The 23,912-nt window shown below is 42.6% G+C and overlaps 3 protein-coding genes across 5 annotated transcripts; 1 reads left to right on the top strand and 2 right to left on the bottom strand.

Moving 5' to 3' along the window:
- Nucleotides 1–116: 116 nt before the first annotated feature.
- On the bottom strand, nt 117–5,140 carry LOC116266198 (UDP-xylose transporter 1-like). Its single transcript, XM_031647313.2, has 8 exons — nt 4,981–5,140; nt 4,603–4,738; nt 4,279–4,463; nt 1,906–1,973; nt 1,424–1,556; nt 1,176–1,337; nt 584–865; nt 117–495 (listed from the first exon to the last, which is right to left on the bottom strand). Exons 2-8 carry the CDS (start codon nt 4,724–4,726, stop codon nt 406–408), a joined length of 1,044 nt encoding a protein of 347 aa, XP_031503173.1. The 5' UTR covers nt 4,727–4,738; nt 4,981–5,140; the 3' UTR covers nt 117–405.
- A 1,875-nt stretch (nt 5,141–7,015) lies between these two features.
- On the bottom strand, nt 7,016–12,328 carry LOC116266373 (uncharacterized). Of its 3 annotated transcripts, none has more exons than XM_050081042.1 (4): nt 12,176–12,328; nt 9,900–10,993; nt 8,819–9,489; nt 7,016–8,395 (listed from the first exon to the last, which is right to left on the bottom strand). In XM_050081042.1, the coding sequence occupies exons 2-4, from the start codon at nt 10,979–10,981 to the stop codon at nt 7,377–7,379; spliced, it is 2,772 nt and encodes a 923-aa protein (XP_049936999.1). In that variant the 5' UTR covers nt 10,982–10,993; nt 12,176–12,328; the 3' UTR covers nt 7,016–7,376. The 3 variants fall into 3 exon arrangements, with proteins under 3 accessions (XP_049936999.1, XP_031503414.1, XP_031503413.1); XM_031647554.2 differs by having other exon boundaries at nt 9,900–10,997; nt 11,743–12,320; XM_031647553.2 differs by having other exon boundaries at nt 9,900–12,320.
- A 6,276-nt stretch (nt 12,329–18,604) lies between these two features.
- On the top strand, nt 18,605–22,852 carry LOC116265399 (BTB/POZ domain-containing protein At1g30440-like). Its single transcript, XM_031645980.2, has 4 exons — nt 18,605–18,896; nt 20,557–20,626; nt 20,731–21,939; nt 22,101–22,852. The coding sequence occupies exons 1-4, from the start codon at nt 18,838–18,840 to the stop codon at nt 22,599–22,601; spliced, it is 1,839 nt and encodes a 612-aa protein (XP_031501840.1). The 5' UTR covers nt 18,605–18,837; the 3' UTR covers nt 22,602–22,852.
- Nucleotides 22,853–23,912: the final 1,060 nt, after the last annotated feature.

Here is a 23,912-nt window from a genome sequence, read left to right as displayed (position 1 = left end):
GCACCGAAAAGTGTTAGACACAAATTCAAAAGTGAAATGGCATCCGTTTCGTCATATGGTCCACAATCCAACTACCAGAAGGTACTGAACCGAAGAAGAGAAAAAAAGAAAGAGAGTGAAGAACAAAGTGAACGATTCCCTTCAATGACCAGCATTCATACCGCAACATTGGTGAATTTGCAATACATATTATCACAATACGTAACTTAAAAAATTCTAAGGTTGGACCCAAAATTGGATTGGGCAGTTTACACCAAGGAGGATGGACGATTGATTGGTGACAGCACAAGGTGGAATGCTCCCACGAGTATGCCAAAACGTGCAACGGAACCAATCTCGAAAGATTTTAGGACTGTGGCATAAGCTTGAGCTGATTTAAGCCAAGGCCAAGGGGCACTTAGTTTGTTACCGACCAGACTTTCTAGCCTCTGCTCCTGTATCCGAGTTGTCCAAGTTAATTGCGATCAACAACGGGGTGGTTTCTCTGTTCTTGGTCTAGAGAGCAAGACAAACTAGTTAGAGAGAGAGAGAGAAAGATGGATAGAGAGAGAGAGAGAGAGAGAGAGAGAGAGAGGGAGAGTACCTGAGAGTTTGGGCTGAGTTGATGGTGGTCGTCGTTCTGCCTCCTCTTGCTCTCTCTGGTGCAGAAGTGGGAGTAGAGGCCCATGCCGATGATGGCGATGAGTATGCCTATCACGTTCCTGTAGGTGAAGGGGTCGTGCAACAGAGTGTAGCCAAAAGTGAGGATCAAGCAAGTCTTGAGGTGGCCCAGCACCTGATATGTCACCGGTGACGTCTTCCCTATCACCAGAAACGTGCTGAAGTTCACAGACACGGCGATCAGGCAAGAGAGTATGATGAACACCTGCAGTTTGGCCGAGACAAATGTGAAGTTAATTAAGACTGCAGGATTCTAGAATTTTGCAGGTGACATTAACAGAGACGTATCATATTTAGGGCGTCATGCTTCCACTATTGCATCAACTTTAAATTTTCTTCAGGAAGCATATTAATTTCATTAGGCCTCATGCAAATAATCCCGTGACTGAAAATGGTACTAAACCATAGAGGTTTTGTAACACCTTCCATGTTCGTTGTGGTCAAATTTGATCACGATGGTCCGAGTCAAGTCAGGTAGAATTTGGCCACGGTATTGAGCAGTTAGTAGAGCATACCATGACGACCGGTGAGTACTTGTAGGCGAATACACTCCGCTTTGTGAGGCATTGATCCACAAAAGGACCGAGGAGGAGGAGAATGGAGGCCTGAAATGGAGCCGATTGGTACAGCAATTGAGTTGAAGAAACGTTGAGCCTTTTCTGTATTGTGTTAGTCATCTGCATCACCACAAATTGGATGTAAGAAGACGGACACCAAGCAAAGGGAAAAGCCAGCTACGAGAGAGATCAGAGGAAGTGAGTACGATTTGAGCCACGCATGTCGTCCCAATGGCTAGAAGAGAAAGAACGGAACCGAGAAGGTTGAGTTTGAGATCTGTCACAGATGCTATGCCAACTCCGACCAACAAAACCAAGAGCGAGAGTTTTATCTTTTGGCTGCACAATGTGAAAAAAAAGAAGAATAAATCCCCTCGAGGAGAGAACATCAAATCAGAAAATTAAGGTTTATTCTAAAACAATAATAGCCACTTGCCCACTCTAGGATCCTGATTTCTTTACCCTCATTTTGTCATCTTAGAATGGGAAAAAGATAATTTAGCCTTTCAATAGCAAATCCAACATCTCAATTTAAATGTCCCTTTTTCCTTCCAATTAAGAAGAACTTAGCGTCTATCTTGTCCAAGAAATTAAAACCGCCTTCAAATCTTGCAGAAAAAGATATGTTTTTGGGTACTCAATCACGCAACCCACCGAGTATCCAACATCAAGGGGAGCAGGCATGTACCTAAATTGTTTTTTCAAGAACACGGTCTCCAACAGTACTGTAAAGGGGATAATCGCTAGTTTTGTCATCTGCAATCAGCCAGGACAAAGTTAATCACTTGCTTGATATCTCCAAATTTAATTAAAGACAACGTAGAAGTCATTGTACAATGGCATTTTTCTTTTCTTTTTTTTTGGTTGAGTACGATACCCAATTACAAAGGAGGACTTGCAAGTATATAGAAACTATTTGAATAGAAAAAAAAAAGGACATTTCCTCTATACCATTAATGTTTTATTATGATTAATAAGCAATTTGGTTACGAGATTTCCCTCAATAAAGATGCCTAAAAAATAATTTACGCACAGTTAATGTCCAGTCCAGATTAATATCCAGACTTAAATCGTTCTGGTCTGCTGAATAAATGCGATGGAATTTGGAGGCCTTGTGGACGAATATGAACTTTAAGCGATGGAACCGTCCAGATTTGTAGAACTAAGAAGGCCACAGCGTCAATGGAGAACTTAAACATCATATGTACATAAATGGTCAGACCAAACTATGGGTTTTCAGAGCGGGGTCTGCCCACTAAAGGTCAGGTAGGTTAGACTTCGCCCGCAGCCGTCCAGTGGCCGGTAGGTAGCCCTAGCTTATTTCGGGCCGGGGCTAGTGACAAAAATTATTTTCAGAACGTGCCTATGCTATTAGTGCTCACTGACTATCACAAAAAATGTAATGGAAAGGAAGAAAGGAAAAGCATTTGACCATTTATGGTGGTATAAGTTGCAAGTTTTGTGGATTTACACAAATATGACAAAGTTGGTATTCCAGGAATTCAAGGCAATGTATTATTCGAGCAAGGAATTCAAGGCAATATGCACACCAAACAAACGGAAGAAAAGCTAGCCTGTTTGGAAATAGAATCAATGGTAATATGAGAAGAAGTTGAGTGCAAGCATCTCTTGTCCACTTGAAGTGGAAATGTACTTTAGCATAGGGCAACCATGCGAGCCTTCGTGACATTGCAAGCACCAAACGGTACCATGCCCCTTGGAATTTAGAACCGGACATGTGTCTTCGTATGCTTGTAAAATCAGAACGGTGCATATGTCTCCTCATAGGCCACAACAAAGGATGCGTGTATGTAATAGCATCAAATATTAAAAAATAGCATCTAATATCCATAATAAATCATATAAAATTAGCATCTACTCATCAACATGTGCTGATATGAGGAATGACTGCCGGCCGTCGTCCCTATTTTTTTTCCTTTTGCCATTATCATACTATAAACTTTTCACGAACAACGCCGGATAGAAAATGGGAACGCAAATTGGCATGAGATGGTTCCAAACCTCAGGAATATGGTAACCTTTTATTAACAAGGTCTGCTAGCATTTATTATCATATTGTCGCTGCCTTTCTTCTTTCCTGCTCTCATGGAGCGGGACGTGAACATAGTAAAACGGGATGTTCACAGTCTCACAGATTAGAAAGCTGCTAGTCATCGTCCAAATAAGAAGCCATGTTGGCAGTTATTTTTTGTTTACATAAGGTTTTCACAAATTTAAAATAGGCTCAGATATTTGATAAAACCATCTATACCTTGCTGACATTGTTAAATATTTCGTCATTCAAACGTTCACCTACGTGTTTCAAAATTCACATTGAAGATAAGTTGATGAATGAGTCAATGACTGGAGGGAGAGAAAGGGAGCCGACAAAATGGGAATATCATTAAAACAAAACGGTGACAAGCTGTCAGCACAGTAATCAGTAACAAGAACAACACAAACAAAAAAGGAAGAGAAGAGAAACAGTGTCCTGCTTTAAGTATATATATATTTTTTCTGAATGTCTGATGCTTACATTCGTGTGAGTGTCTATGGAACATAACATAAGAGAAGTAAAAGAACGGCGTACACATATAGCACCAAGTACAAGTATTTTTTTTTTTTGGAATAACATGAACTCGTTTTGTCCAGTGCATGAGCATATAAGCTGCTAAAGAAAAGTTGGTTTAAACCTGAAAATGTAAAGGATAGTGATGGATAATCGCAATAAGGCAGCAATGAGTCTGTAAGTCATGAATTTGAAAATACCCCTGCTTTGCGTGCATTGTATAAAGTGGGCAAATGAAAACGCCAAGTTCCTCAAATCCGTGGAGCAGTAACGTGATCTAGTAATTTTTCACGTTATTTTCAATCACAATGGTTCCAAAGACAATGCTAAGCTAATGACAGACATAAAAGTTATAATATTTTATTTTTATTTGTTTGATATACCATCATCAATATTATATCCGCAGAAGCGTACACGCCAATTTTAACTGCAACGCTGATCGGGTGATTTATCTTTATTTTGCATGTGCAAAGCGAGAGGGAACTATTTGACCTGATAGAAGCCAACAGAATTGAAACCAAGGCTAAGGTTGAGAAGGCCGATGGAGACGCCATTAAGCAGCCCAAAGAGCATGACAGTCTTCATGTCCACCGATTTCGTCTCGAAAATGCGGAAGCGCTGAGCCACGTACAAAGTCCCGAACGTCACCACCAGATGCCAGCTTGTCAGCGTCGTTGCTGGAAAAGAAGGCAGCAGCAAAGACAGAGGGGCACGGGAAAATTAGACAACAGCAAGTAACGGAAATCGATGCTGGCTATCACAACGCTGCGGATGGTAACTTGGTAAGAGGGGGACGGGCACAGAGCAGAGGCGTACCGAATGGGAAGCCGAGGGTGCTGATGAGGGCCTTGTTGCATATGACGATCGCCACGGAGGACGCCACGGAGAGGCTCAGCGCACCGATCACGCCCAACTGGAACCGCGAGCTGCTGCCCTCCATCTCCTCCCTGCCCTGCCATTATTTAAAAAAAGAAGGAAAAACATTTAAGAAGGTTTTGCATCGCGATCACGCCCAACTGGAACCTCGCATTGGGTACGTCGGAAATTGTTCGGAAAAATGCAACTCACTTTCTGAGTTGCTGGAAGACACGACTCCGGCTCCGACTGTTCCAGCGAGGGAGCTCGTCGTTCAACAGAAGGACCGGCAAGAAACTTAAAGAGGAAGAAAAATTCAAGAGGAAATAGGTCCCTAACCTTACGATGTGGTCCTCTTTTTCTCTTGCACTCCGCACCGAAAGGTCACGTTCTTGCGTTTCGAGAAACGAGTTTTTGCGACTGCTCACCGGAGAGGAGAGGGTTGAAAGCGGCTGTGGCCAACCGTCCTCTCCCGGCAAGCGCACCGCCGATGCTTGGCGCGCCCGACCGCATTTTATCCTGCGGAGATGCGGTTGAGGGAACGAACGACCTTCTCATCCGCCACCTCAATTACGTTCACGCCCTCAACTAATCATGTCAATTACGGGCATCGTGACAAGGTCATGAATTATGGGAGGGAGGCCCTGCTCTGTTCTGTTCTGTTGAGCGTTCACTGTTCTTCGGACCAACCGCCCTCCCTCCAGGCGCGAAGGACGTAACGCGTTGGAACGGTTGGGTGGGGTCAGTGGAATTGGCGCAATCCCTGTAGGGTAGCGTAGGTCCACCACCATCCTTTATGTTCAGGCTAGAAGAGCATTTGTTTTGAAGGACCTAACCATGAAGGTGCTTCGATCGCACCCACTTTTTTCTGCGTGCGACACACCAACTCTTATTGCTTCTAAGCAAAACGCCGCTTGTGGTATGGTATGGAAGTTGGAAAGGAAGAATAGAATACTTGCCCAAGAATCATCATGGACATGATTGGGGGCTCCGTTTGTTGATTACAACCATGAGCAACATCAGATTATTCGATCCATTTCCATACAACTGTCTCAGTTCTCAGGAATGGCAACGCAGTGGAATGTTTGTGAGCCGTTCATGAGGGCGATTTAGTCATATCCGGGAAGTGTGGTTTGGTGTCGAGGAGGTTAAGGCCTTTTAGGTGAGGAGTATTTAGCTTTTGTCTTTTTGGCGGTCTAAGAAAGAAAGAAAGAAAGAAAAAGCCTCAAGACTTTGGATCCAAGTGAGGTTGGTGGATTGAAAAGGATTTCCAGAGTTTCTGAGAAAGGAAGCAAGTGTGGCCTTCCAGCTACTCGAGTCCCCATCCTATGTTTGGTGCAACTTAGCATTCATGTCATGCCCTCTCATCTCCCATGCAATTAAGCTTTGGGTGGACATTAAGCCTGGTGACAATAAAAGCTGGGGGGTTGGCTTAGCATGTTAATACTTAGGGGGGGCCTAGAATCATGGAATTTTAGAATCGAAATGCTTGTTTTTTTTTTAATAAATTTAAATTATTAAACAAACAAAGTATTTTGTTTCTGGAATTAAGAAAAACTAAAACCTGGAATTTTAATCCCATTCCAGTTTCAGGAGGAATTATGATTTGGAAGTTCGAAATTCCAAACTGTCAAATGACACCCATAATCCTCAAATACGACCCTCCTCTTTCTGATCAGGAAAATACGACGACTTTTCAGTTTTCACACATAAATGTCTGTTTCGATCATTTTGGCCCGTTCGCAAACGGAAAAAATTATTCTCCTGCGATAATTTGAAATGTATTCTCCTGCGATAATTTGAAATGCTTCAGAAAACAGCTTTTCTTCGAAGAAAATTCGCGTGAGCTACGACTTTGCCTGCAGTATAATGAGACCGCCCTCGTTCTGTGTTATATAATTAGATCACAACTCCATGTCAGAACAACATGATAACTCTGTAGCTCTCTTCCAATTCCTTTGGTTGGAGTTAGAATGACTTCGACTCCTTTGTGTTCATAGACCATAGTTGTTAACAACCCTTTTGCAGACCTTGGGAGCATTTTTTTTTTTTCATGTCAGACAACATTAGTTCTTTCCTTGTTATTGGTCGAAGCAGAGAAACGGAGATATTTCTGCAGAAAACCCAAGGAGCTAGCATAGTTAAGGAAGATTGTGCATCGCAGGCAACGGACCCGAGCATTCTCTGCCATCTTGTACAACTAAGAGAAAACTCCTCGAGTTTAGTAGTCTTTTACTCCATACTTCGACATAGTCCCTGCCAAGTCGGGCTCATGATCTCACTTGAAGGGTTCTGCTCTTTCTAGGGGCATAAAGGAAAATAAAATGAGTAAAAACCAAAAGAAGAAGCGCCATTGCACCTTTGCATCCTTAGCTTTGTTTTCACTTGAGAGAGATCCTGTTTGCAACAAAAGCCAATTTAAGCTACAAGTACGACATTATGAGATCAACCACCATTGCTTTCTAGTGGTTCATAAGACAATGGAGTACACGATCTTGAAAAACCCTCCACTCTAATGTCGTCATTATCAATGGAACAAGAAAGAAGGATTCGAGGCCTTACACGCTTCACCCAGAACGAAGGGACTTAAAGAAATTACACGTAGAAAAACAAAAGGAGGATTGAGAAATAAATAGAAGAAAAGAAAGAATGGAGAAGGATAAGCCTTCCACCTTTTTATTGGCCCTCAGTCTCCTCGGCCATTTCAGAAACTGGAGTGTATAATAAATAAATCATCAGAACCTTGCACATCGCAAAGGCTTGCCGGTCTCATGATCGACGACTACAACCTCTGTTTCACTGCAACGTAACACGTCCTGCACAAGCTTTGCCCCAGCAGCCTTGAGGCCCTTAAGGGACATTGCCTGATTGAAGAGATTGATAACAGGCAGCTTTGAAGCTGGTGGCAACTTTCCTGCAGGCAACAGCTCCCTAAAATCTCTCTGCAACAATGGCACCTCAAAATCGACCTTATTGTGCTTAACAACATTATCTTTGGCACTAATGTGTGCACCAGGTTCCATGTGATTGGTCGAAAAGCTTGCCTGATTTGGGAAATTTGGATATAGACTAACATAACCTCTCAAATACATCATATCTATCAAAAACTTCTTCCATGAAGCCTGCCAGCCATTTGTCCGAGACCTTGGAATCTGAACAGGGTTCTGCTTTGCATCCTCCGTGAAACGCATGTTCATGTATGTGTAAAATTCCCGCCATTGCTTTGGGAAGAACAGGGCACCCCAGCTACACGGCAGTTGATGCAAATATGGCGTGTTTGGATGAATTCTCTTGAAAAAGTCAGTAGCATTCCAGCGGGGTCTTTCCTTCACTACTTCGACCAGTTTGGGAGTGTAGAGAGAGATCGAGGAAAGCTCCGGCAAGGAGACTTGAGGGTCATAATGGTACTTCAGTAGTGCATATTTCAGCCAGAGATAGTAGTAAGGGGAGACCTCAATGTCATCTTCCAATAACAAGCCAAATTCATCATTGGAGGAGGGGTACCAGCTCTCACTAACAGCTCGAATCAGGCCACCTTGGATGATCCGACGGCGGAGTATCTTGCTACCATGAGGCCAAGGGAAGGCATTTACCACCCTCAGCGTCTCCTCATCCACTTGTGTGTCCATGTTAAAGGTGAGTTTCACTTCATCACCAACATAGTATGCATTGCTCAGTGATCTGAGGAGGCGCTGCAGTGAAGTTGCACGATTCTGAGTGATTATGTTTACAGTAATTCGCATACGGTTCCAATCTGTAAACATAATAAGATATGCAATAAAAAATTATTAGTCGGACCAAGGAACAGGAGAAAGGCTAGAAAAATTGCAGTAGATATGCAATAAAAAATTATTAGTCGAACCAAGGAACAGGAGAAAGGCTAGAAAAATTGCAGTAGAGAAAAATCTGAATGAACTTGGGATTTAGCAGGGGTCAACGTCCCTGCAGGGCCAAGGCCTCAGCAACATGTTCACCAGTTGCCAAAGACCACTCGTCTCCTCTGATACATTCGTCCAGTTTGTTGGATGCACATGCAGGGTAAATATTGCCCTGCTGCAAGACATGTGACCCCAGCATGGTCTTACTAGTTATGAGCTCGATTGAATGTGTCGTTCATGCATATCAAAAAGTTTGAGCAGACCTAAACTTGAATACAAATAAGAGTATGATATCTTACTTGGCAATGCCGTTGATCTGATATCAGCCATGAAGAAGACCTTGGGAATGGAAGGCCTTGGCAAGAGAACCAAAGTCGTGCTATTTGAACTGCTCCCTATAGCCATGTTAAGAGCCTCCCTCACATTAGGATCAACATCAGCAACTGCAATCACCACGCTTGGATTGTGAATTTTCATCAGGCCTTTCATGCTAGAGTAAATGGCCTGCACAACGGGCACAGAAGAATCAGAAGTTCCTCCAATAGCTCCAATGGATAAATCGAAGATCTTGAATCTTCTTTCCCGGCAGTTTGCCCTTGGCCACTTCAGTGCATCTGCTGCATCTTCGCATGGGCAAAAGTGACCCCCAGAGACCGCGATGTAGGCCTTTTTGCCAGCTGTTGCTCTGAATTGCTCCAGAAGAGGTGCCAAAGCCATTACTTCATTGACAGAATGAGCATAGAACAGGGCATCGATTTTCTGAGGGTACATAGCAGCCCACTGCGTCATGTAGCCAGTTGAGAGAGCACGCCACCATTGTTCATCTCGGACTTGAACTACATCCTTAAAAATTACGGTTGTCTCAGAGATATATGCAAGTCTATGTTCGCTATCTCCCCATGTATCCTTGTCATTAGAGTCCACTGGTAAGACGAACGACCCTGCATTTCTGTACTTCTGGAGCTGGTAGCTGCAAGATTAAGATCGAGGAGCAGACCAAATGAGCATCTACCAAACAGAAGTATTATGATCAAATAAAAAATAGTTACCCATGAGGAAAAAACACATTTTCTGCAGGAAATTATTATTTTTCAATTTTAAGTTAATACTGAAGCCCACGGACAAGCTCTGGTAGAGTGCCTAGTAGGCCCATACATCTATGGGCACAAGTAGCTTGTGAAGTTAACCATGCAAATTAGTAAAAACTAAAAAGCTGAAAGGTAGATGCATATTTAGAGGCAGTTTTCGATGATTTAAACAGTGTGGAATTAAAAAGAGGACACACACTTGAACATGCAGATGAAGGGATTCAATATCGTCTGCAAAAGAAATTTTATAAATTGCACACAAATTAGAAGATCGTTCAAACAAGCCCCATACCTGAGATGAAGATCTTCACCGGTCATGAAAGTGAAGGGAGATTCGATGAAAAGAGTCTTCACCAAATCGGAGGACAGAAACCATGAGCTAGACAAAAAGTCCACTTGAACGATTCGGTCCACCGTGATGCCGTAAGCTGGATCTGGCAAATAAAGTCCAGCTTCCTTCGAGCGGAATTTTCTGTAACTAGGAAATGTGTAATCCTTTTGTCTGAAAGGTAATATCCTCCCGATACTTCCTAGAACAGAATTTTTGTACTTATCTGTTCCTGCAACGTGTGATAAAATCTCCAGCATTTTCTTACCGGGAATCATGTCATCGTCAAGAATGTATATGAAATCGGCATCGCTCTGCAAAGCCATCTGAAACCTTCCATAATATTTGAAGTCATAGCTCGAGCTGACAAAGCTGATTCTAGAGTCGTTGTAGCTTTGGACGATTCTCCTTAGGTTGAGTTCATTGGGGCTGCCAAAAGAGAGAACCCATACATTGTGGAAGGGAACCGTCTGGTGGAGAAGCGACTCGAGCTGTGCACACAAGGTTTTCCTCTTAAAGTGATTCAAAATCACATTGATTTTCGGAATTCTTCCCTGACCCCACTTTGATTTCATCTTCATGAGTTCAGGTAGCGACTCGGCTCCGAAGGACTTCTTCTGAAATTCCAAGACTTCATCGTAGAGTTCCCTCTTGATTCTGATCATCTGTTCATCGTTCGACTTCTTCTGTACGAAGTCGATGGTCTCCTGCTCACATACCACAGAAGGGGAGCTAAAATCAAAGCTAGCAGCTTCTTGATAATGGCTCACCACATGCGGCTGGGTGATAAACTGCCTCCAGTGTTTGGCGATCCGGGTCGCCCAAGAGAAGTCTGGTTTTGGGGGTAAATCGATTGTGGGGCTCACGTAGTACACAAGAAATGTCACATAGATTGCACATGCGAACTGCAGATAGGTAAACATGGTAAACAAGCGAGCACATGAGCTCTTGGGAGCTCGAACCTTGGTTTTCCCTCCAACGTAGTCACGGAACATGCCCTCCAAGTAGTCCCCACTCTGCATACTCGGACTTCTTACTAGACCCATGGCGGCCTATGTCTAACTGATGGAGAAAAAGAAAAAGGCTTTAGAGAAAGGACGACAAATCCAGTATATGTGGAGGGAGATTTCAACCTCCTACAGTTTGGAACTCAACAAACTGCTGAGACACTGAACGAAATGAAGGGGTTTAACGAGAATCGTTACACAACAGGTAGGAAACAGAAATTTGAAAGGGTGGAATACTCCAACTCAAATCTCAGTTGTTGTTTCCGAAATATTTCACAAGTGGCTCGAAAGGAAACGACGGCTCAATGTTTTTGGCACAAAGAATGCTACAAGCTCGAAAGATGTGGCATACCGGAGAAACAGAGAAAAGCAAAGTGGCCAATAACAAAGTGATATTGATCTCGGCAGTGCCCCCTTGAGAAAACAAAGAACCCACAGAGACCGTTTTATAGTGAAAAAATAGGAGCACAGGAAGGTGATTCAGTCAGATCAACGAATGAAAAAAGATTGGTTGGTTTTATATCGCAGGTAGAAACAAGGAAATCTCATTCAATAGAATCGGCCAAACAATGGAGGACCAAACAGCCAATCAACTGGGAGAAGAAAATAGCAATGGTGGAGGTACAAGTGTCCGAAAGTAAGGCGGAGAATCGATGGAAGAACCAAGAGAATAAACTGCTCAAGTCTTCTATCTATTCATGTAGGAACATATCATGTGCAGAGTGGTATGGATATATATATACCAAGAAAACAGTGTCAAACCACATGGGTTAAACCGCAGAAACACACTGAAGCGTTACCTTCACACTATCCAAAGCTCTATGACCATTTTCCGATCCCGTAAAAAGCCGGCCTCGAAGGCGGGGAACAGGTAAAGGGCAATGTTGCAGGCCCAGCCCGGACTAATAAAAGAACCACCGGTGCGGACAGAACCCAGAGAGACAACCAAATTCTAACTCTCCAGTCACCCCAAATAGAGAGGGAGGTGAAGTGAAGAACCCCGCAGAAAACTTTGTGCTCCAATCGAGAGAGAATGGAAGGGAATGGCGGATGAAAACAGAAAGCACAAAGTATAACCGCATTTATGGACACCGAATCTAGTGTGGTGATTGCATATGGAAATGGCAACCGTTTCCTTTCACCTTCGCCAATCCGTGGCTATGGGCATTGAATCTTGTGCATGGCGGGAGACAATAAAAAAAAAGAAAGAAAGAAAAGGGAAGGTAGTTTGACTTGCTTGATTGAGAAGCCCAGCAATCCTCTCCCCATGTAGTGCTCCCCGCCGAACTTAGGCTGGTTGAATTTGCCGTCCGCATACCAGACGAAGGAGATTGATTTTTCATTTTTCGGCCAATTTCTAGAGAGAGAGGTCAACGGGCGGGTGGATGAACGAGAACCGGCCACCCTGAGAAGGCGGTAGGAAAATGGCAAAAAGTAGTGCCGCGTTTGGTTCGCCTAACAATTTGAATAGAAACGCGCAAAACGCACAGACGCAGGCGGAAAAGCGTTCGGCAGGTCGTGCTTGCCTCACCGCTGCATAGCGTTTCAAACAGAGCCCGAGGGGAAAAGACGACCAGACCCTTCGAGCTCTTTTTTACCTTCTTTGGCCGGATAAGTATGCAGACGGTTCAGACGCGTGAGAATTAAATAGATTGAAGGTGAAATCATGTTTGAATTTTGGTAGAGTAGAATGCAGAAACTACAAACCTTCATGCCGAATTCAACTCCTTTGCAATCTAATCCTAGCGGGCGGGGCCCCTGCACTGTTCGATGGGTGGGCTCGAACCCTACCCACAGCTTATGGACACGTTTCTGCACCACGAAAACAAAAGATATTGGTCAGATTTGGCCACGAAGTTCAATGAGCCATTTTTTTTTTAAAAAAAAAACAGTAAAGGTTCGGATGAACGAACTTGAGGTCAGAAAGGATTTTCAAGAGTTTTCCAGATTCCGAAGTGCGGTTATATCTAAAATCTTGATTATAAACATAACTTCCGCAAGAACCGTGATGAACGGGCACGATGATTGCTTAAGAGGCCATCCAAACTAATCGTCAACATAAAGATGTATAACTTACATGTGGACAATGCTTCCTTTGACAGCTACGTTCGCATTAAGTCAACTTGGTAATCTTGAAGATAGCAGAAGCACAAAAACCATATCCTTGTGTTTACATGCAATTGTATATTTACATGCAAGATTCATCGGATTCAGTATAAAACATTTTTGTACCCAACCAGAAGTGGTAGGATTACAAATAGGTCTTGGACTCTGAGCTTGAAAATCCAGTATGAGGTTACATGATTTCATAAACCATAGAATCAGAATTCTTATCAATAAATCAACACTACAGAAACATAATCGAAAGTGGTATGGAACTGGTCGGACACATAATTTGTATGCAAAAGATCGATGGTGGTACGAGACTGTATTTTAGTTGATAAATAATTTGCAAGGGAAGCTAAACGTATGATGTCAACGACCAAAAAATATCTCACTACATACATTGTTGGTTATGATGAAAACGGTGAGAAACAAACTACAAAGGTTCCCACGAGTAGCTGTTCAGTTTTCACATTGGTCGGTTCTTGGAACTTCCCGATCGATTACTGTTAAGTAGTAATAATATCTCTCACTTTGTCGATGGAAAGGTGCACGGCGGTGCCCAGGGAGTGAAAGCTTTCTTTGTTTTTTCTTTTCTTGGGTTCCACAAAGCAGTAAGGAGACAGACAAAAGTAAATCGAATGCCGATCCGTCCCCATGCATTCTCCTGATCTGTTACAGTGTGTTTAGCTGTAGAAGGAATTAATCTTCCGGATGTATATGTTTGGTGGTTAATTGGCCGTTAATTTAGAAGGGCTTCTCTTTAGACAAGATCACGTAAAGCAAAGAAAGAGAAAAAAAAAAAAAAAAAAAGTATAAGTTCCATTACTTAGGATCACAAAAAGCAATCTGCTTTCTCATAACAAGTGCAGATGCGGCAACGACTAAGTTGGCTTTCTGGCATTGCACCTTCACCAGGAAAAGACACCAATATTTCTTTTTATGGGTTTTAATTAATCCGCGCTCCTTCAAGATTCGCACTCTCTGCCTTCCACGACGCATTTAATGTGAGGAAGCAAATTGAAGCTTTGAAAATCTAAGTGCAATCGTATAATCATAAGTAGTAAGTAGGTCACAAGTGTATAGGTTAAGCACTAGCTTGACCGACTGGCATGGCAACGTGAGTATGTTATTTTTGGATCGTTGGGTCGCCACTGCTTCCCCTTTTCCGCATTTTGGGTGGAAAACTAAATTAAGATGTCGCCAGCAACGGGAGTGCTTGGGAGGTCGTGTCTCCTTGCACGCACGTCTAGTGTTGTGCTGAATTTCTCATGGACGCATGTATACTATACAGGCAGAGGCACCTTCGCTTGTAGCTTATATAAAAGATGCAAAAAGTAGATTAGAGCAGCAAGCAAATTGGCATTGACTAGCTAAAAACGGCTGCGATGTGACGCAATCTTCCTTCCCTTTTGTTAAAACACTTTAAGTGGGAGATTATTGGTTTTTGTGTTCACAAGTTAATTAGCCGGTATGCAACCTATTAATAATCCAACTCCATCAAGGTTTGACATTCCCCTCATGCATACCAAAAACAGGCTAAACTCTACCTGAAGTATTTGTTTGCCACTCAAAGATGTCTTAAACAATTGGTTATCAATGGGGGGGGGTTAGACAGAGTGTGCCACCCTGGTAATACCAGGAGTGGGGCTGAATCAAATTCAGATGTATAGAATATAAAACCAGATTCAAAGTTATTGGTATGAAGATCTCAAAACCAAAACTGAAGTTCAATCAGTTGGATCTAAAATATTGGATACTGTACATCCAAATCATTAATGTCCTTGCCCGGTTACAACTTACAAGGGTGCGTTTGTACCCCGTGGAGACGGAGCCCACTGTGTCAACAAACAACGGGATTTCATCATGAAAAAGAGGATTGAACAACTTCAGTTTATGGCAAAAAGCAGGTCAGATGAGAGAGGAGTGGGACCTTAAATCCACAGATCTGTGAGATTTTCAACGATCCCAAATAACATCAGCTCTCAAATCTAAAGCTATCAAATGTGGCCTTAAGAGGAGGTTTTTGTGAGTCAAATTAATCTGGCATCGTTTAATGGTGTCGCACCATGTCCGTATGAATTACGGACGTGAGTTTTACATGCATTTCATGTCCATGCTTCAGTCATTAAAGTAGAAGTTTAGCACAAATAATGGTGTAAGCACCATGGTCTTGGGTTAAGCAAAATAAAAGTCTCTCTCATTTTGCAATCGAGAAAATGGATGTTGGACTTATTTTTTGCATAGAGGGAAGGGGATACTTGTGCAAACAAAACATGACAAAATGGAAGTTGACTTGTTTTCGCATAGCGACGACGGGACGATAAATAAAACTGAAACGCCATCGCATCACTCCTTGACTATGTATAGGCCGAGATATAGAACAAATACAATTGAAAAGGAAGTCAACACACAAAAAGACCTTGTGCTTGACACAAGAAGACTATGTGATCCCTCTTTGACAGAAGGGGTTGATAAGGACATGCCCTCAAATTAAAGCCTTAACGAAATGATATACGCCTTTTTAGAGTAATAACCGACAATTTCCAGCCATTCTTTAAATTAGGGATCTGCTTGGCAAAATGCGACGTATAATAATATTTGAACTATTTCTACCATTTTCACCCCTAAGTGATATCATCTGATCTCGTGAAAAAGAAGATTCACTGAAATATGTATAGCAACTTGACTGTCAACAAATAAATTTGGTGGATGATCTGAAATAATACATTTTGAGATTATGTAATAGGTATTTAATTTAGCCAGCCTTTGCCATATGTTGATAAGACATCATGGTTCTTATGACTTATTACCCCAAAAAGGCCGTGTTTTGTTGCACATTTTTCACTCTCTGACCCCAAATTGCTGTAAGTTATGCATGGTTGACAATAAATTGCCTTTTATGTAAATTTTTAATTACAAAAGGGGGCAGAAACGCCATTTACAAAGCAGTTTGACAAATTGGCCGTGCCTTGGTTGTGGCTTTATATTTATATGTACTCCTCTCTCTTGTTTTTTCCAGGAATCAATCATCAAAGAGAAAAAAAAAACGATAAGTCCCCTCTGACCCATTAAAAAAAAAAAAAAAAGCGTTGAACCTTGAAGTTGAAGGACTTGGTGAAGCATCCCGCAAGAATGTCATGTCGACTCAGGTTTTGGCCGATTATCATATTTTGCAAGGTCTCAATCTTAGATTTCCTCTCGCCACGCGGATTTCATTTAGTTGGACAAAATCGGAAACGGAGATAGATAAGGTAGGCAGGCAGTCCCGAGTGGCGGCCAGGCCACATCCAACATTCATTTATAATCTTCTTCTTGTCTTGTGGCCAGCGGGGAAAGCACTACTAATAAAAGAAAAAACAGAAAGAAAGCGTTAGGCTTTGGACTTTGACATCAACAATTTCCTCCATGCAACTTGCCATCCATCAAGCGCATGCTTCCTCAAGCTGAAACTCGATTTTCCACAATGTTTTGGATCTTGGCCTGAAGGGTGGCACAATTGGGCCCTCAGCCTTTGACCGTCATCGCTTTCACACAAAGCAGTGGGCAGCCGCCATCAATGGCGGGCGCTAAGTTTCCCTCCCCCGTCTTCTCTTCATCACCGTTCCCCACGTTTCCAATTGAGCTCCCCTCATTCCCAATTCCCTCGAGTGACAAACGTTACGGGGGCTTCATACATAACCTACACTGGACTTCTGATCAGAAAGTACTGAAAGCATGATGCGAAAATGATGGCATCGCTAAACTTTTGGAACCAGATGAGATGTGATGGATATTCATTATTCATGTTATATGTCTCACAACAACAACAACTATATATACATATATATATATATATATGGACAACATTTTGTAAGAAACGATAGTGATTTTAATCTGATCTAGAAAGCGACACAGCTGAAAATCTCACAACATTCGGATGCGACCAAGGGTTGAGCTGGCCTACCATAGGAAGAAACCATACCAGGATCCTTTAATCCAGCCCACCATTGAATTTTTTTTTTTTGCCTTGTCCAATGCAACCCAAGTCTCTTCGACCAAATTGTTACAGGGCTTAGGATTTTTCAATTCCAAGCCTGAATATTAAAACTAAGCAAGCAGGGTGACTAAAGTAAGCACGGCTTGCGTAACTAACAAGTCCAAGTTACTTTCCTTCACAACTTCAACAACTTGAAATTAACAAACTTGCAAAATGAGTCCACCGTCTCTTTGCGATGCAACTTCTGTGTGGATCCACTTAAATACAATTTGAATCTTTTGGATCCAATTACATATGATTTGGACTTTGGGTACAAATAAAGGGTCCAAAATAAAAAGCCCCCTTACACTTTATGTTGGTGTTAAGCTCTAAATCCGTTGCAGATCCAACCATCAGGGCTTCATAGATAACCTACACTGGAGTTCTGATGTGGTATGGGAGAGTACCCTTCCTCATGAAAGTTGCTTAGCTCCTTAATTGGCCGACTACCCTTCATTCATAGCCTCCCGATGGAAGCAGGCTGCACCAACTTTTGGTTTTGGCAACCTCTGGTCATAAAACAGCTTTAGTGATCGCCCAGCATACTACTACTGAATCTTAAACTTGAAGATCATTACCGTGATTTGATCAACAGGTCTCATTTTCTACGACTAACCGTGTGAATAATATCAATGTAAGCCAACTAACTAAGTGACTGCGGGTTTCCTTCCCCGGGGATATGGGACACTTTATATTCTAAACCAGATTCAATAGATATGCATTTTCATCAAAACATTTATGTTCTGAACACAAATTCGAAGCGACTACTGGAATTTGCAGGAAGCGGCGGACACTACTTAGCCGCCATGGTGGGCAACTTTTGTAATGCTTAACAGTAATTATAAAAGATTAATTAAAAATACTTTTCACATACTGAATCAGGTTCTACAAACGGAACAAATAATTTGAAAAACTGGAGCCGCATGTTTTTAACAAGGAAAAGATTAGCAAGGTTTCAAAAAACTCGGGGTTGAAACCTTAGAGGCGTCGACAAAAACTCCCACGGGTGCAACTTAGTTATAGACCAACTTATATACCTCTAAATTTATTACCTGCTTAAAGAGTAACATAGACATTAATGGGAATGAAACTGTGGCTGCACAAGTAACAGCCAGAAATTTATTTATCTGTTCAAACTAGTCCCTTTCGATTATATGGACAGGAGAACTTGTCCAGTTTTGCTCATTTTTTCTTGTCAGGTAGATAGAGATACGTCTATTTCTTTCCCTGTTTCCAAGTACATGACCCTCAATTGCAGAAAGGAAAATAAAGAACCTCAAATTATACGCACACAGGCAGATTTGTATAGATTTACATATTCATTTTAGTTGAGTCATTTTCCTTGCCATTTCGTTATCTAATTTCAAGCATAAGTTTATGGGCTTGGTTTCTTGATGTAATTAACTTCTGGCGGAGAACGCAAGGAAAAGCAACAATTCTATCAGCTCGATGAGGTAACAATAGATAAGGAGGAGGGGTATTCCGGGTAAACGAGTAGCGACTAACGGTCAGCTCGCAGGACCTGGGGATTTGGCGGAGGATTTTGAGGGGGAGGGTGCAATTGTGGTGCTAGGCGATTGGACCATCCTCCGGGGACACAACAACCCTCTTGTGCTCAACCCCTGAAGACCAGCAGCTGCTGCAATTTCCCCACCCCACAAAATACTCTCAAAATTTAATTTTCATTCCGGTTTACATCTCTTTCTCTCTCCGCCCGCTCTTTCTCTCTCTCTGGATGAGATGATATCTCCTCCCCTGCTCCTCCCATGATGCAATGGCTTCCCTGAAACTGGGATCCAAGCCCGACGCTTTTCAACGCCAAGGACAAGCTTGGTATGCGCCCTTGTTCTTCGTGCATTTCCTTTTCTCATACATGTCCTTCTCTTTTTATGTCTTCTGTTTTTTTTTTTCCCCTTCTCTGGAAGAAAATGGGAATTGATCTTTTTCTTATTCATTTATCTCTGTCTGACTCATTTCCATTAGGGCAGGAGGCCAAGAGGTCTTCCTTCTTTTCTGATGCTTTTGTAAACAAGAACATGACTAATGCCCTTGTCATCGAACCGAGACAAATGACGTACGCGTATCGGATAATGAATTTTAGGCTTTATTATCTTCTCGAGTCATCTAAATGTAAATACCTTTGATCAGTGAGAAACAAACATTCGATATCTGCATTGTCAGAGGTAAGTTAGTCTTCGCCTTCTCTTCCTTTGCTTTTTCACAATAACATAGGCCAATTAAGTTGTCTTTTAGGCTGCGTGCCACCTCGTAGGCGATCCGGAACCATGCCAAGTTTAGCCCCCATAGGCGCACATACGGACGGTTTCCTGACGGTGCCAGCCTTAAGTGGCTGCCATTCTTTTTTCCCTGTATTCCGGTCTATCGGAAACAAAATATGACGAGCATGGTGAATGTTTCCTGTTCATATTTTGCTGGATCGAGTATTTGGCATGGAGGTCGCTCGGTTGCCTTTTCCCTAACCCCGCTGTGGCATAAACATAACCTAATGAACTTTACAAGATCTACCTATAACTCCTTCTCTATGTTCTGATTATGATCCCTGTTTTTCTTTTTTGCCAAGATTGACATAGCCCTGGCGTTAGTTGGTCCTTAGCTTTATGTCTGTTAGTGCTGCTCCCCCAGTTGTCATTTTTCTTAGGATTCCAATGTATCTAAAAATTCGGTATTGGAATTACTCAAGCTCTATTGGCATCATTTGATCTGCTGTGGCTGGAAGTAGACCGTAGTTAGAAAATAGGGAAAACACGGAATCCCAGTCAGTTCTAGCGAAGCCTACCAACACACAGGTGGGTGGGTGTGTATGTCAGGGAGAGCGAGACAGTACGACACCACAGAGCAAAAGGGTAATCGTAGAGCATGCTTTGCAACTTCTCAACTCGTTCGGTGGTTGTCAATTGTTAAATAGGCTTCTTGATCCAGTTAGACTGCTTTCAAAAACCTTCAAATGATAAACAACCGGATCTTTTCAACTTTGGGATATGGATGTTATAATTAAGGATGAATTCAGAGGTTTACACATAATTGACAAGCCAACTGATCTGAAACCGTAGGAGCACTTGATATTGGGAGTAGGTATATAAAAAGAAATTGCTGAACAGAAAAAGGACTCTTTCTTGAAGGGAATGAAAAGATAGCTAAGAACGCAGAGTGCCGTTTTTCCTGCGAAGTTCGTAACAGCAACTCGTGTTTAACCGCTTGCATGCCAGAGATGTTTCATGTACAACCGCTTATTTGATGGTACCTTGTCTTAACCGTTGCTCATTATTAAGCTGAATTGTCAATTCTCTTTTTCATGGCTTCCCTTGTGGTCATTTTCTACAGCAACAGCGGGTTCAAATTTTGAACGCATGTGGATGAATGTACTAAAAAAAATTGTTTTGACATCCAACATTGATAATAAATGACTGTAGCTTACATATGGAATTCTTAGTATTCATCTGTCCGTAATTCCTTGTGTTCATCTCCTGTACAGGTACTGTACAACTGGACTTCCAAGTGACGTTGTCATTGAAATCGGAGAAATTTCTTTTCATCTTCACAAGGTCGTATATGATCTCTATCTCTCTCTCTCTCTTCCTCCCCCGCCCTTCTCTCTCTTTCTCTCTCCCCCTCTCACCTAATAATCTATTACTTCTGGCTTTTGTAGTTCCCCTTGCTTTCTAGGAGCGGCGTGTTGGAGAAGTTAATTGAAGAGTCTTCTACTGCAGATGGAACAGCGTGCATTATACAGCTCCATGACATCCCCGGTGGTGCAAAAGCTTTTGAACTTGTTGCAAAATTCTGCTATGGTGTTAGGCTGGAACTCACCGCATTAAATGTGGTATCCGTTCGATGTGCTGCTGAGCACCTACGTATGACAGAAGAATATGGGGAAGGGAACTTGATTCTACAGACAGAGGAATTCCTCAGCGAGGTTTTCTCCAGCTGGAAGGACACCATAATAGCATTGGAAACATGTGAGGAAGTGCTCCTTCACGCCGAGGAGCTTCACGTTGTCACAAGATGCATCAACTCCTTAGCTATGAAAGCCTGTAGCGATGCCAGTTTATTTGGTTGGCCTATGGGAGGAGGGCAGAGAACTCTTCAGAGTCCAGGTGGTAGCTTGCTATGGAATGGAATTGGTACAGGAGCCACACCAAAGCCGGTGACTTCAGATTGGTGGTACGAGGACTTAGCAGTTCTTAGTTTCCCTCTCCTGAAGAGGTTGATTTTGGCAATGGAATCTAAAGGCATGAGCCCAGACAACATTGCTGGATGCCTCACGTTCTATGCGAACAGTCATCTCCCTGGACTGCAGAAACGAAACTCAGGGAACCAGGAGAAGAATTCCCGCATTTCTGTCCCAACAGAGGGCGAACAGAGGGCTCTGCTCGAAGAGATTGTGGGTTTATTGCCCATGCAGAAGGGTGTCACGTCGACAAAATTCCTACTTGGACTGCTTCGTACGGCTGTAATTTTGCATGCGAGCTCATCCTCCAGGGAAAATTTGGAGAAAAGAGTAGGGATACAGCTGGACCAGGCCTCCTTAGAGGATCTTCTTCTGCCAAACTTAACTTACTCTGTAGAAACTCTCTATGATATTGACTGTGTACAGAGAATTCTAGACCATTTTCTTGTGTCTGATCAAGCTTCTGCAGCTACCAGCCCTTGCTTGGTTGATGAAGGGCAGTTGATTGGCTCACCTTCGCTGTCACCGATCACCATGGTGTCCAGGCTCATCGATGGATTCCTTGCAGAAATTGCACCGGATGTTAATCTGAAGTTTTCCAAGTTTCAGGCTCTAGCGGCCATGATACCCGACTATGCTCGGACACTGGACGATGGCATTTATCGTGCTATTGATATATACCTGAAGGTAGTTCTCTTTTTCCAGTCCTTTCTGCCTCTAATGGACGAGTTCACGACTTTGTTCGGACCGGCTGCTTCACAGTCCGGAAGTTGTGCTGTCCGGACCTTTCAGTATATTTCTCAGAGAGTTTCATAAGTAAAAAGTTCTCTTCTATGCTTCCTTTTCAGGCTCATCCATGGCTGACGGACTCTGAAAGAGAACAGCTGTGTAGGCTCATGAACTGTCAGAAGCTATCGCTTGAAGCCTGTACACATGCTGCTCAGAACGAAAGGCTGCCGCTGAGGGTTGTGGTTCAGGTACTCTTCTTCGAGCAGCTGCGCCTCAGGACATCTATCGCTGGCTGGTTTTTCGTGTCAGACAACATTGACAATGGGCAGGGACATCACAGCCTCGACCTTCCAAAAAATGAGGGGACAATCTCCGCCGCTCCTGTCCATATCAAGGACAGCCACAACCTCAAGGTGGGGATCGATGACATGAGAGTGCGGGTATGCGAGCTCGAGAAGGAGTATCTGAGCATGAAACAAGAGATTGAGAAGCTTGGGAAGCCAAAGAGCTCTTGGAGCGTATTCTCCAGGAAGCTTGGGTTCAAGTTTAGGCCACAGTTTTGCAATCCAAGAGAGAATTCTGTTGCCATCCAAGATCCACCCAAGGGTGGCCCAGCTTAGGTCCCTGTCTCCTTGTTCCCCTATAGAGAAATAGTGTTCTGTTAGGTCGGTATTCCACAAGCTGGTCATCATTCAATTTAATTTTTGTAGTTAACCTTAATTCAATTTTTATTGTTTACCATTTAACTTGACAGTAGCCACGTTCGGTAGCCGAGGAATAGGAACATGAAATGTGGTTGTATCAATGTGTTTATTGCTTCTGGTGGCAGTGCTTGTCACAGCATATCTGAATGGGAAATCATGTTTATTCATTTGGATTTTGTTGCTGCTTCCTTAAGAACCTCAATAGCTTGCTTGAAGTAGGACAACTCATTTTTGAGCACATGCTAACGTCTTTTCTATCACTTCCAAGTGGGTTACGTGTTCTGCTTCTTTTATGGAGATGCACACATTTCTGCTTTTGCCCGGATGCTCTCGCCGGCCATGTTAATACCTTCGACCATTTCCGGTGCCTTGGTCTTCATCTTGTCATCTTGTTAAATAGCGTGTTCTCTGCCTCTCCATTCCTGAGTCCATCCAGCAATCCTTCATTATCTGTTTATTCTTCCTCCAGTTCCTTCTTTAACCCTTCATTATCTGTTTATTCTTCCTCCAGTTCCTTCTTTAACACCTGGCCTTCCCTCGCCTCCTCCCTTTCTAGCCTCACCTTCCTTTGTCAGTTCCTCCTATTGTCGCCGTTCTCCTAATCCTTTTAGGTCGTCTTTTTTTTACTTGGCGCCCGACTCATTAGCAGTCTGGCAAACTTGGGAAAGAGCACAACAACAAGATTTCAAGAACTTTCTGCTGATCTCCACCTCTGTTGGCTACTTTCCAATGAGCCATGTCCACCTCGCTCTATGCATTGGTCATCCGTTGCAAATGACTGCAGACTAGCGCCCTCTCTCTCTCTCTTATACCTATATATAGGATTTGTAAATTTTTCCATCCAAATTTGGGCGAAGAAATTCTTCGGCCTCTCAAAATACATGCACCGGGCAGTGTGTTTACTCATACCCACCCGATGCAATACATTGGCGGTCATGATTAGATGAAACTAAAGATGTCCGGAGGATTTCAGCTCCTGTATATATGTATATAAAGAACATGAAATTATACTTCAAGGATCAGCGTTTCTACCTCTGCATATTTAAACCTAAAGATGTGATCTGCATAGTTCAAAAGTTGGAAATCCAGTCTTCAATAGTGATTTGGAATGTCTAAGTATAGTTTTATAGAGTCATAGACTGAGAAATCTTACGGTCCAAATTTTTATAAATGTTATGTTATGAGATCTTTCCTAAGGTTGAGAAATGAATATAGCAAGTTCTTCAA

Source organism: Nymphaea colorata, chromosome 12, assembly GCF_008831285.2.
Source record: "Nymphaea colorata isolate Beijing-Zhang1983 chromosome 12, ASM883128v2, whole genome shotgun sequence".
In the NCBI taxonomy this organism is placed as follows: Eukaryota; Viridiplantae; Streptophyta; class Magnoliopsida; order Nymphaeales; family Nymphaeaceae; genus Nymphaea; species Nymphaea colorata.
This window is presented reverse-complemented; position numbering and strand designations above follow the sequence as displayed.

Bases quoted from the DNA above. Each gene is read 5' to 3' on its own strand.
- LOC116266373 (XM_050081042.1), bottom strand. From the start codon at position 10,981: ATGGGTCTAGTAAGAAGTCCGAGTATGCAGAGTGGGGACTACTTGGAG. The intron at 9,490-9,899 runs GTATGGGGCTTG...TTAATCTTGCAG, and splicing joins GGTGAAGATCTTCATCTCAG to CTACCAGCTCCAGAAGTACA. The intron at 8,396-8,818 runs GTAAGATATCAT...TTATGTTTACAG, and splicing joins CAGATCAACGGCATTGCCAA to ATTGGAACCGTATGCGAATT.
- LOC116266198 (XM_031647313.2), bottom strand. From the start codon at position 4,726: ATGGAGGGCAGCAGCTCGCGGTTCCAGTTGGGCGTGATCGGTGCGCTG. The intron at 1,557-1,905 runs GTACATGCCTGC...CACATTGTGCAG, and splicing joins TTCTTGAAAAAACAATTTAG to CCAAAAGATAAAACTCTCGC. The intron at 866-1,175 runs GTATGCTCTACT...GCCAAACTGCAG, and splicing joins AGTACTCACCGGTCGTCATG to GTGTTCATCATACTCTCTTG.
- LOC116265399 (XM_031645980.2), top strand. From the start codon at position 18,838: ATGGCTTCCCTGAAACTGGGATCCAAGCCCGACGCTTTTCAACGCCAA. The intron at 18,897-20,556 runs GTATGCGCCCTT...TCTCCTGTACAG, and splicing joins CAACGCCAAGGACAAGCTTG to GTACTGTACAACTGGACTTC. The intron at 21,940-22,100 runs GTAGTTCTCTTT...CTTCCTTTTCAG, and splicing joins CTATTGATATATACCTGAAG to GCTCATCCATGGCTGACGGA.